This window comes from Aulonocara stuartgranti (assembly GCF_965226115.1).
Source record: "Aulonocara stuartgranti genome assembly, chromosome: 12".
Lineage (NCBI taxonomy): Eukaryota > Metazoa > Chordata > Actinopteri > Cichliformes > Cichlidae > Aulonocara > Aulonocara stuartgranti.
The window spans coordinates 37,083,297-37,098,806 of NC_138948.1; the positions used below are offsets into that span (position 1 = coordinate 37,083,297).

Genomic DNA, 15,510 nt, shown 5'->3' on the forward strand with positions numbered 1-15,510 from the left:
CAGGACAGCTACACACACCTGCATATCTTACTGTAAACATATTACATTGCAGAATGTTGAGGCTTTCAACCTAATGACATGTTAATCAGAGCCAGAAGAGAACAAAGACCTTGCAAAGACAGGTAGAGAAAAGCTCCAGTTGGTGTGCAAATCACTTTATTCTGTTAATCAGGTATTAGAGGTCAGAGCAATTAGTGAAATCACAACAGAGATTTGTTTTGGTGAGCGAGGGAACAACATTCTCTCCCTGAATGAGAAAGCTTGGAGATTTGGTCATGTATCTAGTGCCACTGCTGTTTAAGATGCTTGAACAGACCAGAATCTTCTTACTGAGAGTCCCACTAATTCCTCCGAGTAGTAGTAGTAGTCATGGTAGTAAAAGGCAGGCTGTAGTGTTGTAGTTATCACAGTCTCTCTTAACAGGTGAATTTGCACAGGGAGCCTTTGCTCACTGCCTGATTTGACAGTGCCAACGTGAAACCAGTCCACCGATTACTCATTCAAACATCTGTAGGCAACTTAATAAATGAAAATGTTCTGATATCTCACTAGTTTTCTTTTTCTTTTCTTTTTTTAATCTGATTCAAAATTATTCACAAATTCATTTGTGTACAAACAAATTAAACAGAATGCAGGAAACGAAGGGATCAACAGTTCCTTGGAGAGAGGGATTTCACAGATTCCCACTTAATGTTTCCCCTTAAAACAAATCAACAACAATGTAGAGATGTCAAAATAAAATAATAACAAAAACAAATTTAATATAAACATAAAAACTATTGGATCATACCCCATACCCCTTACTGTATGTATTTCAATAAGAAGAGGTCAGAAGAAAGAAGAATATGACTTCTTGATGAACAGACTATACAGAGGTTAGACTCTGATGGCACTGTGATGGGATTACAGCAGGTCCCCCCAGAGCCTACATGCTGGTGGTGGAGATAAAGGTAGCTTGAATGGGAATCCCCGGCAGCCTACGTCTATTGCAGCATAACTAAGAGAGGATTCAGGGTCACCTGGTCCAGCCCTAACTATATGCTTTAGCAAAAAGGAAAGTTTTAAGGTGTGGAGTTTTTCCTGGTTTACAACTTGGCAGTTCATTCCTGTGCAGGTTTACAGACTAACAACCTCCTTTGTTAGATGACATTCAGTTTATCTTGACAGCCTTAGATGTTTGTGGTGTTAGTCTGTGAACTCCGTCTACCTGTTGCATTCACTGACAGTTCCTCTGCATTACCATACAATGCAGGTGTAAAGGAGGTGTGAGTGCTGCAGCTGTAATTTCCCAAATGTATTATTGTCTTTGATTGTGTTGTGGTTGCAAGCATGGTTGTTTACCCACAGAGCATTTACTGCAGCTTCCAGCAGATCATTGCTCCATATGGTGCTGGAGGTAAGCTGTGTGGACACATTGTCTTGTTGTAATCTGTAAAGTATTTGCTTGTAGACATGACAGCCCCCCTGTCATGGTTTGTGTCTGGCATGGATGAAACCCGATTTATCTGTCCAACAAACAAACTGTCTTACAAACACAATCTCAAACATTTAAAAATATTATTGTAATGCAATATCACTTACAGAGCAGAAATATGATGCTGCAAAAAGTATTTTCCCTTCCTGATTGCTTCTTTGTTTTTATATATTATATATTACATGCTTTGTAAGTGACATCATTTGGTCAAGGAGAAAAGCTATCCAAGCCTACCAATAGTTTGAGCTCATGACTTTTAGGGAGTTAATGGACTGCTGATGTGCGATCTCCAGCTCTACTGTCCAGACTGTAGCCATGCGGTATCTCTTGTGGTGTTAGTTTTCCTCAGAAAATCACCTTTTCTCATATAGACTGGCCAGTTTTCCCTTTCATAAACTCTATGATAATGTAGGTCTGAAGGGTCAATCCCAAGACAAGGAAGACATATGTCATGGTCCTGGGTCGTGCGACCCAGTGTTTTGAGTTAGTCTATTTTGATGTTTATTGTTTGTTTAGGTTCATTAAGTTATTCTAGCTCATTTGTAATTGTATCACCCTTGTGTTAGGTCTCCCTTGCCCTTCATGTGTTTATGTCTGTGTGTCTTATGTTGCCAAGTTCATGTTGTCATTTCTGTCATCTTCCCCTGTACTCAGTCTCCCTGGTTCGTGCGTCTACCTGTCATGAGTCATGTCTGCGTGGTTATGTCTAATCTCCATGTTTCCTGTTTTACTTTGAAAGTCTGTATTCAATGTCAGTGTATTCAGTTTCACTTCTCCTGTCCTGTTTTTAGGTTCATGTGTGTCAGCTGTGCTCCCATGTGTGGCCACTTCCCCTGATCATCCCTCATGTGTATTTAGTCTCTGTGTTTCATGCAGTCTGTGTCGCGTCGTCTGTGTTCTCGCCTCAATGTTTTCATGGTCAGTCTTTGCAGTTATCACCATAGTCTCTGAGTCTTCTTAGTTTGTTACAGTACTAGTTTTCCCAGTTTAGTTATAGTCTAGTTTAGTCGCGCTATCCCTGCTTTGTTTGTACACTTTGTCTTCAGCCATAATAAAGGCTCGCTTTCTGTTAAGTTCACTCCCGTCTACTCACTTGTGTACGCACCTGGGTCCATCACACACACCACCACACGGCCTGTCTCCACAGACCGTGACGCATATGGAAGTGTAGTGGAAGAAATCCCAGTACAAGAAGCCATCAACCCAGGGCTGGTCTTGGAATTATGGGTCCACACAACCCATTATGATTTATTGCAAACTGAAGGAATAAACTACAAGACATAAAAGTTGATTAAAGACAGAAAGTCTTGGATGGATTAACATTGGGACTTTGCTGCAAAGCCATAAAAACAGCCCTGAACACATTAGTGAACGTGTTTTTGGGCTACATGAAATCTCATTCAGGGCCACCAAAATCCTAGCTTTATTTACAGAACTTTCACCTATTTGGTGTTTCCATTGAAACGTCTTAGTTTGCCACAGTTTCATCGCCCTGTGTTCTCTAGCAAAAATACCTGCTACTGACTAAAATTTCTATTCACTGACATGAAAAAAGTAACAGTTCAATGTATGGAAGCCCGTTTCCGCCACTAAAAAAAAAAAAAAGCTAGTATCCATAACTCGAAATTTCGAGTTATTTTCTCGAAATTTCAAGTTATTATCTCGAAATTTCGAGAAATATAACTGGAAATTTCGAGTTACTTTTCTCAAAATTTCGAGTTAGCTCTGCCAATCAAAAATATACGTGAATGAGGTCGCTTTCTTGTTACACGGAAGCATATGGCGCAGGACCGCGCACTCAAAAACGGATCCCAACAAATTAAAGTATGTTTGCTGATAGTAACACCATGTGATTCAGCTAATAACACAGGGATTTCATCATTTGTGAAGCCAGGCTGAAAACACTCAGCAATCTGTGCATTCACGACTGGATGTAATACACTGAAAAAAAGGGACTGGCCATCTCTTGGATTTATGTAAGCATCTTGCATGCATTTAACACAATTGCCTCATGTTTTAAAGTTAAATGTAACTATATAGTGTAAAAACTACATGATATGCAGAAAGGGTGTATTAAATTGTTCATATCATGTTCAGGTGAAGTAAGTCAATAAGATAGCAACGTTAAATCTCGTGAAACCACGCGTGATTTCATCTCGCGGGCTTTGGATCGTGGTTTAAAAAAGGCATCCATCTCAGTCAAGTCGAGCAGCCAACTCTACGTTTTTGGTATGTCTTGATTTTTTGAATTCATTTTTACCATATTTCAGCCAAATGTAGTTAAACGTCTAGAGTGTCGCCATGTAACATGCTAAAAAAGAGCCGTTAGCTTATTTGCTGTTTTATCTGTTGTCAAAGAATTGGCGCTTTTTCATTTGAATTTGTCTTTGGCACAAGAGCCGTAATATCACATTAAACCTAATTACGAGGCACTCATAACATAATTTGGTTTTCTGTGTGAATAGATTTGTCAACTGACTCTTCAGTTACATTGTGTATTTACTGCACCATGGTGTTAGTGAGATTTTGGACATTGAACAGCTTTAGCTAATATCATCAGCGGCATTATGCTAGCTTACATCCCTACCCCTCCTGCCCTCACCTGCTGTCCTTTTGTTTTTGTTTTTTTTGCTGCACATTGAGAGATGACCTCTATTCTGCATTTCACCAGGAGTCAGCTGATGGATTGTGGGTTCAAGGTGTTATGGTAAGAAAGTATATTCTATTTTCGTTTCTGTAACTTAATTATAATAGGTTTTTTATAATTATTAGGTGCATGCATACTCACCCTATTAATACAACTGAGAGATCCAAAATCTGCCATAGGTTTAACTTATACCTGTATGTATTGCCAGAAAGGTGATTACTGGACTCGCATTAATGCACACTTGAACTGAAATGAGGTTGTAACTTGTGGGTTGTTGGGTTGCAAATCAGAAACAAACATCTTTGGATTTTTTTTAATCCCATAAGATCTGGAAACACAGTTTTTATTCAACAAAACATTACTGATTAACCAAGCACAGTGCCTGCTGTTATTTCAAAATAATTTTATGTCATTTCAGATAAAATGCAGCATTCCAGTGCATCCCAACCATGCCTTTACAGGTTTCTGACGGAGCTGAGTTTTTCTCTGACAGTCTGCTGAAAGTGTTTGCAAAGTGATCGGGGGAACAGGGCACAAAGCTAAAGGATGTAGCTGCCATAATGACAGTAAGAACTTTAAAATTCTTTAACTACAAAGTGTATATGTATTGCATTAGGTCAGTAAAAGATTTTTATGCTACATCCATTGAAACAGTCAACTATTACCTGTGAGTAATGATTCCACTAAAAGGATGCCATAATTTTCGTCATGCATTTACTGGCCCACTGAGAAAAAATTATCTTTTTTTAAAAATAAATGTTCTGGAAACTATATATCCATAAAGTTGATGTCAAACAGGAACTTTTGATATTGCTTTGTAGATGCTGGTGTTGCATGTTGACTGGTTTAAAAAGTCAAGAGTTTTTGTCTGGGATCATTTTCTTCTGTGCTACTGAAAAGTTCACAAATCTCTGTTTTCTTTGTTATAATAGTCAAGGATGACATTAATGCTCGGAGTCCCTCATCAAAGTGCTCCGCATCTGTGTGAAAGACAATTGCAACATCTTGGTGCAGGAGTTCATGGTGAGTGTTTTATGAGTAGATTGTGGCTTTGCAACATTTAAAAATGCATTTAGTTATCCACTTGATCCTCATTGGACTGGTTAGGACCAGTAGTCCTCTTTAATAATTTGAAGTTCACATGAGGCCTGGTAGTGAACTCGGCCGCCGGCCCTTGAGTCCCCATCCCCACCCCTGTATTAGGGGTCACATCAGTGTGAAAAAACTTTAAATTTGTCATTCTAATGAACAAAGGAAAATCCCACCAATATTTATATTAGCTTTTGTTTGAAAAAATGACCAACAGCTAACCAAATTGTGGGGCTGAAAGTCTAAATTCTAACATCTTCTGAGTGACATAACCTGGATTTCTGATGGGCCGGTGTCTTTCTAACAAAAACTAATGTAAAGCATTTGAAATTATTATGTTTTTCACCCTCTCTTAGAAACTCTGTTAGACCATGAATGGCAGCATGGCAGGCCACTCTTTGGCTATAGCTATTTACTATGTTGCTTGCATTGGTTTAAATTACTCTAACATTAGAACTGGTAGATTCAAAAGAGATGAGTTTAAAAAGGAATCTTAAAGAAATGTTTTGTGTTTAACCAGGACTTGACTGAGGCCACTGCACAGATTGAGAAAACCACAATGAACATCTGTCTCCAGAGGATGCGGCAGGCAATGACTTTTCTGATGTTGTTCTTCAAGATCTGGATAACGTGACCTTTGCAGTAGCCATGCTGTTTGGACCTTTTTTATTCCTTCAATATGAGTTACCCATCACAACTCTGCTACACTTTTGAGGTGATTCAATGGGTGGTAATGGAGTTGGATGCAACTCAGCTCTCAAGAAAAGCTCACAACTAAGACAAAACTGCTCCTGCAACGAAGCTCACTGTTATGCATGTGAGGTGACCAGCTCTAGGTGAGAGGACATTTAAATCTCACACTTGTTCTGCTGCATTTTTGAAGCTCAATTCCAGGAACGGATCGCAGGGTTCATTTTTATATACTCTGCAACTGCCATGAGGACGAGCCGTTTTTTGTTGTTGTTTGTTTTTCCTTTTGCTCTGTACAAGTTCTCTGTCTGTTTGGCAGCATTTTTAAATTTCTCTTTGTATTTTTTCTTTCTTTTACTAGTGAAGAGATGTAGCGTGAACAGTTATACAGTCTAAATATCCCATATGGGTCGTGTGAAATGGTATTTTCAGTTTCATTCAGTTGAAGTAAAGAACGTTGAATATTTCTAAGTGTGCTGTTTTGAACCAAGATGTCACAGTATGATCAGTGCTGTAATTTTTGACAGTCACTGTATCAATGTTATTTTTGCGTCTCTTGAATAAAGGTTTTGACCTGCAAGTGCTAATTTCTTTAGTTATTGGGGTAAAATGGGTAGTGTTAATAGGAAGGTGTTTGCCAATTCAGTAACCTAATTTAATGTTAATGGAAACTAACATTACCTCAAATTGTTTAGTTATAATTGTTGTTTAACTGAATCTTGACGTTAGAGGCCTTAAATAGAATGTTTTGATTTGTTCTTTCCCAACATTTTTCAAAAGAAACAGTCCAATTTCTTTGCTGTGATTGATTCCAGAGAACACGGAAGAACTGACATTATTTAACTGTTGATTTATATAGATTCAGTAGAGGAGTAATGTCAGTTTAATTCTTTACCTACTGCAGTGAAATTAGACATTTTGTTTTGAAAGGTTACTGGTGGATGCCAGCAACCATCTTGGAAGAGAACAATACAATCTGTTATAAGGCCTCCATTTGAAAATTGTGTATTTGATACTAGAATATAATAGCAAAATGTAATTTGAAGATAACATGTAGTATTTAAGTGACCAAGTAGTATTGGGTAAAAGTTATTGAATCGTGTTGGGATAACGTGAGAAAATTGTGAAGGATTAAAATATTCCAAGAGCTCAAATTACTTCATCAAAACATGTTTAAGTCACATTTTATCAACACAAATTGCACAAGTTTATTGAACATGAATAAATTGTGTTAATTTAACTCAATTGTTTAAGTTGCTGCCAAAGCAAAACATCTGTGTGCAACAAATGTCCACCATTGAATTAAGTAAATCCAACAACATATTTTTTTCAGTGTACCGGTAGCTTAGCTGTAGCATTTGTAGCTGAGGGCTTCAGCTTCCGGGTAACATGGAAATGACGTCATTCACGTAGATTACTGATTGGCAGCGCGAACTCGAAATTTCGAGTTGCTTTTCTCAAAATTTTGAGTTAATATGTCGAAATTTCGAGAAAATAACTCGAAATTTTGAGTTATGGATCCTTTTTTTTTTAGTGGCGGAAACGGGCTTCCATATCAATGTCCATGAAAAAAAAATGTGCAAAAAACTTTACAAGACTCTTTCATGAACTGCTGTGAGAGCAGGCGGTCAAAGCTACAGTTTTGCTTTGCTTAAAACAAACTGCACCTTCTGTAGCACTGAAGAGCACAGGCTGAGGTCGAGGCAAACTGAATATAATCTTTTCTATAGAATCTCATTATTAGTAATTATTTGTTGGAATTATCTGACAGATATGTGGCGGTACAGACCATCTAAAGAGTTTCTCTTTCTTTTCTGAAGAATAAATTTCACATATTTTATTTATTTATTTTTTTAAACTAATTAGGGTGGGGGGGGCTGGGAGGAGGAGTTGGCCGTCCGATTGGGGTCTGGAATGTGGGGCCTCCCTGCTACTCTGGAGTCAGGAGCGGTCTGCTTGCCTCCACCCCAGGGAAAAGGGTAACACCTCCTGGGTCTGGGTGCAGTTTCCCCCTCTAGGGGCAAGGGTACCTAGACCTGGGGTATAGAGCAGCAATCCCCAACCCCCGGGCGGGTTGGGTGGGAATGGATGTTTGTATCTGTGTGTGCCTGTTTGTCTGTGTCTATATGTCAGGTCGGGTATCAGACGCCACCTCTCTAAGGACATCAGAATCTGAATCAGAATACTTTATTGATCCCTGGGGGAAATTATTTTTTGTTACAGTGCTCCATTTTAAACCAACATTAAGACAAGACAGACAATACACTAACTAAGAATAGTACAATATATACATATATATACATACATACATACATACATAAGTCACTTATAAATAAATATTTGGAAAAGAAACATGTGTAGCTGTAGCAGCAAACAGTGTGTTAAGTGGATGCGTTGTACAGGGAGATGGCCACAGGCAGGAATGATTTCCTGTGTCGTTCAGTGGTGCTTTTCGGTAATCTCAGTCTCTCACTGAACGAGCTCCTGTGACTGACCAGCATGTCATGGAGTGGGTGGGAGGTGTTATCCAACATTGTCTTTATCTTGGACAGCATCCGCCTCTCCGACACCACCTTGAGGGAGTCCAGCTCCATCCCCACAACATTGCTGGCCTTACGGATCAGTTTATTAAGTCTGTTGGCATCTGCGACCCTCAGCCTGCTCCCCCAGCATGCAACAGCATAGAGGATCGCACCTCTCTAAGGACATCTCAGGCCCTCCAAGGTATGGAGGCCTATCTCCCCCCTCCCACTCTGACGCTCTCAGACATCGGTGCGTTGGTGGTTCTTGGTGTCCGGGGCTGGGTGCTCATGTATGCACCAGCTCACTCCCAGTGACTGCTTGTCAGGGCCTGGCACCTGTGGCAGGCACTAACAAGGTCACACATTACTCCAGTTTTGGCTTCTCTTCATTGGTTGCCAGTAAATTTTAGGGTTCATTTTAAAATTTTAGTTGTAATGTTTAGAGCTCTCCACGGTGAAGCGCCACAGTCTGACCTGCTGAAACCTCATGCTTCATCCCGAGCACTTAGGTCGTCAGGTCAGAGGTTACTGGTGGTCCTACGTACGAGGTTCAAAACACGTGGTGATCGGGCTTTTCAGGCACCAAGGCTGTGGAACTCCTGCCATTGTGTTTACGCTGTCTGGACTCCACTGACTCCTTTAAAAAGCAGCTGAACACATTTTTACACAAACGAGCTTTTAATTGATTTTTTCACTATTTTATATTATTTTATTTGTATTTCTGGTTTTATTGTGAAGCACTTTGTGATTTTTATCTGTGAAATGTGCTATATAAATAAATTTTACTTCCTTACATACTTACTCAGTCGGGCCACTTCGGGGGGTGGGGTGCCATCGGCCTCTGGGCCTGGGGCTCGGTCACTCTGGCACAGCTGGCCGCCGGCGGACCTCCCGGGCGCGTCACTGCAACTCCCCCTGGCTTCTGCTCGGCGGCTGCTGAGTGAGCCCTCATCTGGGACTCTCCTCAGCTCTTTCTGGGACAGTGGCGCGGCTGCCCCTCTGTTGGTCTTCCTTGGTCTCTTGTGTTCTGGGGGCCTCTGGATGTCTGGAGTCTTGATCTCCTCCATACCTGCTTCATGCCCTGGAGGACGGGGCTGTGCCCCCCCCACACCCTCTAGCAGATCATTACCTGAAGGAACCTTTTAAATACAAGCGCATCCATGCTCACAGGTGTACACACGGGTGCTCACACACACAAACTACACCCTTTTTGGCTCCTACCTCAAAGCACACTGTGTTCTGTCGATATCACCGTTCCTCTCCCTTTCCTTTCCCCTAGTCATGTCTGTCCCGTGTGTAACAATTGAAAATAAAATAAAACAACAAATAAAAAAACAACAACAACTAATTATCTAAGTTAAACTATTTAAAAATTAGATTAAAGCATTTAGTGTGTTACTGTTTCTGTCTTGGAGCAACTGTAACCCACATAATTTCCTAAAAAGCATTCTGATTCTTTTTATGACTGCAAGACGAAGAAAAATCAAGCAAAAGAAAACTTTATGCTGTCAGCCTTCTGTGCTTGCTCTCTGTGTGGCCTAACTGAGACTCTATGTGAGTGTGCTGTCTGTGTCTATTGTGTGGCACCTTAAAAGAAAGCAGCATCCAGTCACAGAGGAATGTAAAACTGTGGGTGTTGCTTGTTGGAGATGCTAGAGCGAGCCTGTCTTCTTAACTCCTCCTTTCTCTCTCCTCCACACGCCCACCCTCCCTCCTTTGCCAAGTGTTTAATTAAAATTTTTACTTGTTGTTGAAAAGGCTGGAGTTAAGCCTGACATTAGGCTCAGGGGCCGCACGGGGTTCCAGTTGGGGGTTGGTAGTATACGTGGGAGTGGGTCATGTGTGCGGGGGTGGTGGATTTGGAAGGGGTAAGGCATTCGTCTAGCTGTCACATAGCCCTCCACCAACCAGATAGGTGCTGGATAAGCTCCCTCCACCTCCAGTGTCATGGTGGGGGTGGATGTTGAGAGGAATGGGAGCAACAATCCTCTTGATCCCAGAAATACCCTAATAATAATCTGGACTGGACTCAGGCTCTGCTCCTAGTAAAGTGTCAGTCGATGAAATGGTCATTCACACGTATTTTTCTATGCAAATATGCAAGAAACATATTAATCTGTGCAGGAAAGACATATTTAAAGACATTTATTTACACTTTCAATGCAGGAGTTACAAACTCTACCATGTATGCTTGTCCATTTTTGATATTTTTGGTCAGCATGAAAGACTAAATCATCAAATTCTAATATAAAGCATCCTACAGAGCAAAATTAATGGGTTTCAGGGCATGTTGAGATAAAGGCAACGTTCTCAGTGTCATGAATGTAGCTCTCTTTCAACATTGGCAAGTCAACACAGCAGCTTTTTCTGTTTTTGCAGTGTCATACACATCAGGAATGTTTTGTGTACACGTTGAGACAAATACTGAAAAGAATTCAGTTGTTTATGCAGAAAATCACTAATTCCATTATTGACACTGGTCTGTGCCCAAGTCTGTTTTACACTGATGGGACTGCAACAAATCTATTTTAAGAATATTTGATTTAATAGGGGAAAACTGGCCCTATGTAAAAAAATAGAGCCTAATATTAGTTGTGTCACCCTTAACAGCAGGAAGTGCGCTCAAGCATTTGTGAAAGCTGGCAATCTATCAAGTCTTTCATATCACTGTGGAGGAATCTGGACCACTCTTCTTTGTAGAATTGTTTTCATTATGCTGCGTTGGAGGGTTTTTAAGCATGAATGGTCTGTTTAAGGTCACGCCAAAGCATCTCAATCAGATTCAATCCCCAAAAGAACAGATGAGAAACAAAGTCACTGACGTCTATCAGCCTGGAAAGCGTTACAAAGACAATATAAGGCTTTGGGGCTGTGGTGAACCACAGTGATAGTCATTATCCACAAATGAAAAAAACTTGTAACAGTGGGGAATTTTCCCAGCAGCGTACCAAAAGTACTGTAATCGAGCATCGACCCGACCAGGAGGTCACAAAAGAACCCAGAACCGAAGGCCTCACCTGCCTCACTGAAGCTTAATGTTCATGAGTTGATATTAAGAAAGAGATTAGGCAAAAATAGCTTCTGGGGAAGAGTTCAAAGGAAAACAACACTGCTGACCAAAAAGAACACAAAGATATGAAACAAAAGTTGAACTTTCTGGAGGATTTGCATCCTGTTATAGTAAAACTAACACCTGATTCCATAAAAACATACCAACAGTCAGACATGATGTTGATAGTACGATTGTCCCTTTAGGACCTGAACAACTTGCAGTATTTGTTGAAACTACGAATTCTATAGAACCAGTTAAGTTTGGATATTTTTTTCCTTAATAAATGAAATCATCATTAAAAAAACCAGAATTTTATATTTACTTTTTTTATTTCAAAGATACGAAATATCACGGACATGTTAATGACAAGTATAGACAAAATAACAAGTCAGAATGAGGCAATTTAGTTTTTCACAGCACTGTGCTTGGTGCATCTTCTGTTTACCTGTTAATAATAACAACACACTGTAGTTCTTTGTTCTTCAAGCAGAAGAACACATAAATCACAAGACTTAAATGTCCACAACTGATAATCTGAGTTTGACTTTATCCATTAACAGAATTTCCACTGGTGTGTTCAACGTGCCACAAACATTATTCAGATGGAATCTGTCATTTCTTGTATAAAATAACAAACAATAAAAAATTATAAAATAATGCGAAAGAACAAATCTGACAAATAGTGTTCTGGATATTCTGTCCAAAAAATAATACATAAAGTGATCATTTTCACCTTGTTCCCTATTTGTTGATGTGCCAGACAAGTTGTACATGTTGGCACCGTGTTCATCCGAGAAGGAAGTGAGAAGCATTACAAACATTTTGACTGAGTTTTCAAGGTCTGTGTCCGTAATCAGCCTGTTCTTCTTAGCTACTTTGTTTCACTGCTGCTTTTACTTTTGCTAACTGTTAGTACAGAAGTGCACACAGCTCCCATTATTTATGACCTCAGTCAGCAGTTACTGATGAGATGCAGGTTTCAATAACTAACTTAAAGTCACAGTGAATACAAAATAACATTTTTTTATTTTGTTAGTTATTGTATCATTAGTCACAAAGTCATTGGATCATAAATGATGACAAAGCAGGGGAGGGCTTTGTCGTGGACGATAAATCGCAGCCAGTGAGCTTGCACTATTACTAAGTTTCTCAGAGAGAGGAATTCCCTCTTCCGTGGTTTAAAACATAAATATGATAACAGTAAAAATGTTCAGCTCGAGGCACTATGGGCTGTAACTAATAGTGGGTGATATCCATTGGATGGCTTGATCCATCTTTTTAGTTTATGTTAACAACCATGTGCACAATGAAAATTTAAGCTCAAATGTACCAAGAACATTAAATGTCTGAGGTCAGTCTTAGTTTTATAGAAAAGTACACCTTACATGTGATGAAACACTACTGTTTGACACCTGAGAAATAAGAAAGAACTTGTAACACTGCGTCAAGAGTCTGACTCACACCCGATGTGTGGATTCAGCTAATATTTCTGCTATATTTTCACTGATCACAGTTGACCTGTGACGATCTGCTCAAAGAGAATCATCTGAGTGCACCCAGGTATTCTTCATTTATTCTTAATTATCAGAAAATCCCACAGAGAGACAGCTCAGGGAGAGAGGTAAGGCTGAGATGTTTCAGAAGGAGGGATGGTGGAAATATTGGACAAAGGACATTCAATGTGGGGCTGCCAGGAAGGAGGAAAACACAGACATCATGAGGGAAGTTCATGAAGGAGGATATGAAGAGGGTGGTGTGAGGAATGGGGTGAGACTGAGGCAGATGATCTGTGACAGATAATTGAGATAACTGTTGTTGTGATTTGGTGCTATAAGCAGAAAAGTGAGCAGCCAATAGAAGAAGAATAGAAAGCTGGTATACATCCCCACAGTGCCTATGTCAGTGCTCATGTCAGTCTAGGGCACGATGTGGTGCATCATTGTTTGATTAAAATATTGCTACAGCTGTGATTTTCATTGTTTACACAAACCTCTGACTATAGAAAAGTGACATGGCCAGTGATTTGTTGGTTTGGGAATCTGCATTTGGAATCCTCAGAATAATGAGGCCAAAATTAGTGTTAATTTATTAGATTTTAATCTGCGAGCTCTGCTAATTGTTTTCACTTGCTGATCACCTGTCCTCAGTGTAGTTATAACCCAGTTTTTCTTTTGTCTTTTCTCCAGACATCTTTTGATATTATGATGACATTATCTCTACTTTCAAACTTTCCTTTTTGCTAAAGCATATAGTTAGAGCTGCGTCAGATGACCCTGGATCCTCCCTTATTTATGCTGCAGTAGGTGCCAGCTGCTGGGGGATTCCCATGATGCACTGAGTATTTCTTCTTCACTCATTTTGTGTTAACAGACCTCTCTGTATTGAATCATACTTGTTATTAACCTCTGTCTCTCTTCCACAGCATGTCTTTATCCTGTCTTCCTTCTCTCACCCCAACCAATCACAGCAGATGGCCCCGCCCCTCCCTGAGCCTGGTTCTGCCGGAGGTTTCTTCCTGTTAAAAGGGAGTTTTTCCTTCCCACTGTCACCAAAGTGCTGCTCATAGGGGGTCATATGATTGTGGTGGTCTACCTGACAATATAAAACGCCTTGAGGCAACTGTTGTTGTGATTTGGCGCTGTACAAATAAAATTGAATTGAATTGAATATTCTTCTTGATTCTTATACTTTTCTGAACTATATTAATTTCTGGACTTCTCGTGCTCCAGACTTTGCATTTAGACTTTGCATTTACCTCATAAAAGTCTTTGTTCATTTTTGGTTTGTCCTATTCAAACCCAAAATACCCTTTCTGCAATTATTCTCACCAAGTTCTTCAAGTTGAAATTTTAATGGAAGAGAAAAGACATATCAGCCAATCAACTGATGGAAAAATAATTTTTATGCTATTTTAAAAAGCATAATAATAATTATTTGCAGCATAAAACAAGCCGCTGAATCCACACCACTGTGTTTAGACTGTCTTGTGTGCAGGTTTTATCATTGATAGCTGTCTCGTGCAGACAGCGAGCAGGGAGTTAAGTGACCCGTTCAGTCTGATCCATGACTCCACTCCACGTTTTCCACTCTTCACTCTCTGCTGGGGTGATTACGCTCTGCTTACTCCAACTTCGACCCTGCGACACTCACACACAAACTCTCAAACACACACACGCACATACACACTTAGCGGTCCAGCATGGAGGCGCCTGCTCCGAGCAGCTAACTTTGGAGCAGCTGGAGCGCATATCTTGCTGAATGGAGTACCTGTGGACTGACAGCATCGCATGAGACTGACATTAGCAGCCTGCTCTACCATGGAGTTTGGAAAGGTTTGGTCCAGATATCAGAGGACGCTGCTCATCACCATGATGATGTTCAAACTGGGTGAGCTCCCAACTTTGAGTTTTTGATTTTTTTCGTCTTGAATGTATAAAATCGCAATAACCTCCACAGTTACATCAAAGCGAACCAAAGTGTAGCACGAAGAAGAAAATCTTATAAAGCTGCCCTTTTCCGACAACGCAAATAGTTAATAAGGTATTTTACAACAGCACGATGGCTCTGTGCAGACATACACATGTACATATTCGCGTCAGTGCTTAAGTAAATAAACATGCAGACCACTGCTGACCCAACAGGACATAAAGATGGATTTAATTTATCACCAGACCGGAAAATAGTGCTATCATCAACAGAAAGTACATATTTAAAGTTGTCTGATGAATCACAAATATGATTTACATTTAGGGTATTGAATCCTGTTCTATCCAAATGTTGTGATCTATAATTGTGGAGCTCTACATATTGTTTCCTGTTATTAAAATAACTTTGCACTCTTTAACAAGTGTATCATACACATGTTGTCCGAGTAAGAACCTTTAAACATATTAAATTCATCCACGGGTGCAGTTTTTTGCGTGTCTAAAGTGTTTGTTTATGTGCTCACATACATCACCCAAACTCTACCCCAACCCCACCAAGATTAGGGTTGGGGCCATTTTATTATAAAACATTTGAACATTTACAACATTTA

General features: G+C 39.9%; 1 protein-coding gene and 1 long non-coding RNA gene across 3 annotated transcripts in view; both read left to right on the forward strand.

Moving 5' to 3' along the window:
* Window positions 1-3,405: 3,405 nt before the first annotated feature.
* LOC309718699 lies at window positions 3,406-6,480 on the forward strand. 2 transcript variants are annotated; one of them, XR_014280053.1, is made up of 5 exons: window positions 3,406-3,450; window positions 3,572-4,181; window positions 4,540-4,687; window positions 5,054-5,144; window positions 5,731-6,480. It is a non-coding gene; the product is annotated as an uncharacterized lncRNA (long non-coding RNA). The 2 variants fall into 2 exon arrangements; XR_014280054.1 differs by having other exon boundaries at window positions 3,418-4,181.
* Window positions 6,481-14,620: 8,140 nt separating this feature from the next.
* The window catches only part of LOC309719382 (protein crumbs homolog 1-like), a 30,266-nt gene continuing 29,376 nt past the window's right edge, over window positions 14,621-15,510 (forward strand). The window contains exon 1 of the mRNA XM_082555460.1: window positions 14,621-14,861. Coding sequence (XP_082411586.1) covers window positions 14,762-14,861 — 100 coding nt within the window. The 5' untranslated portion in view covers window positions 14,621-14,761. The remainder of the gene's footprint in view (window positions 14,862-15,510) is intronic.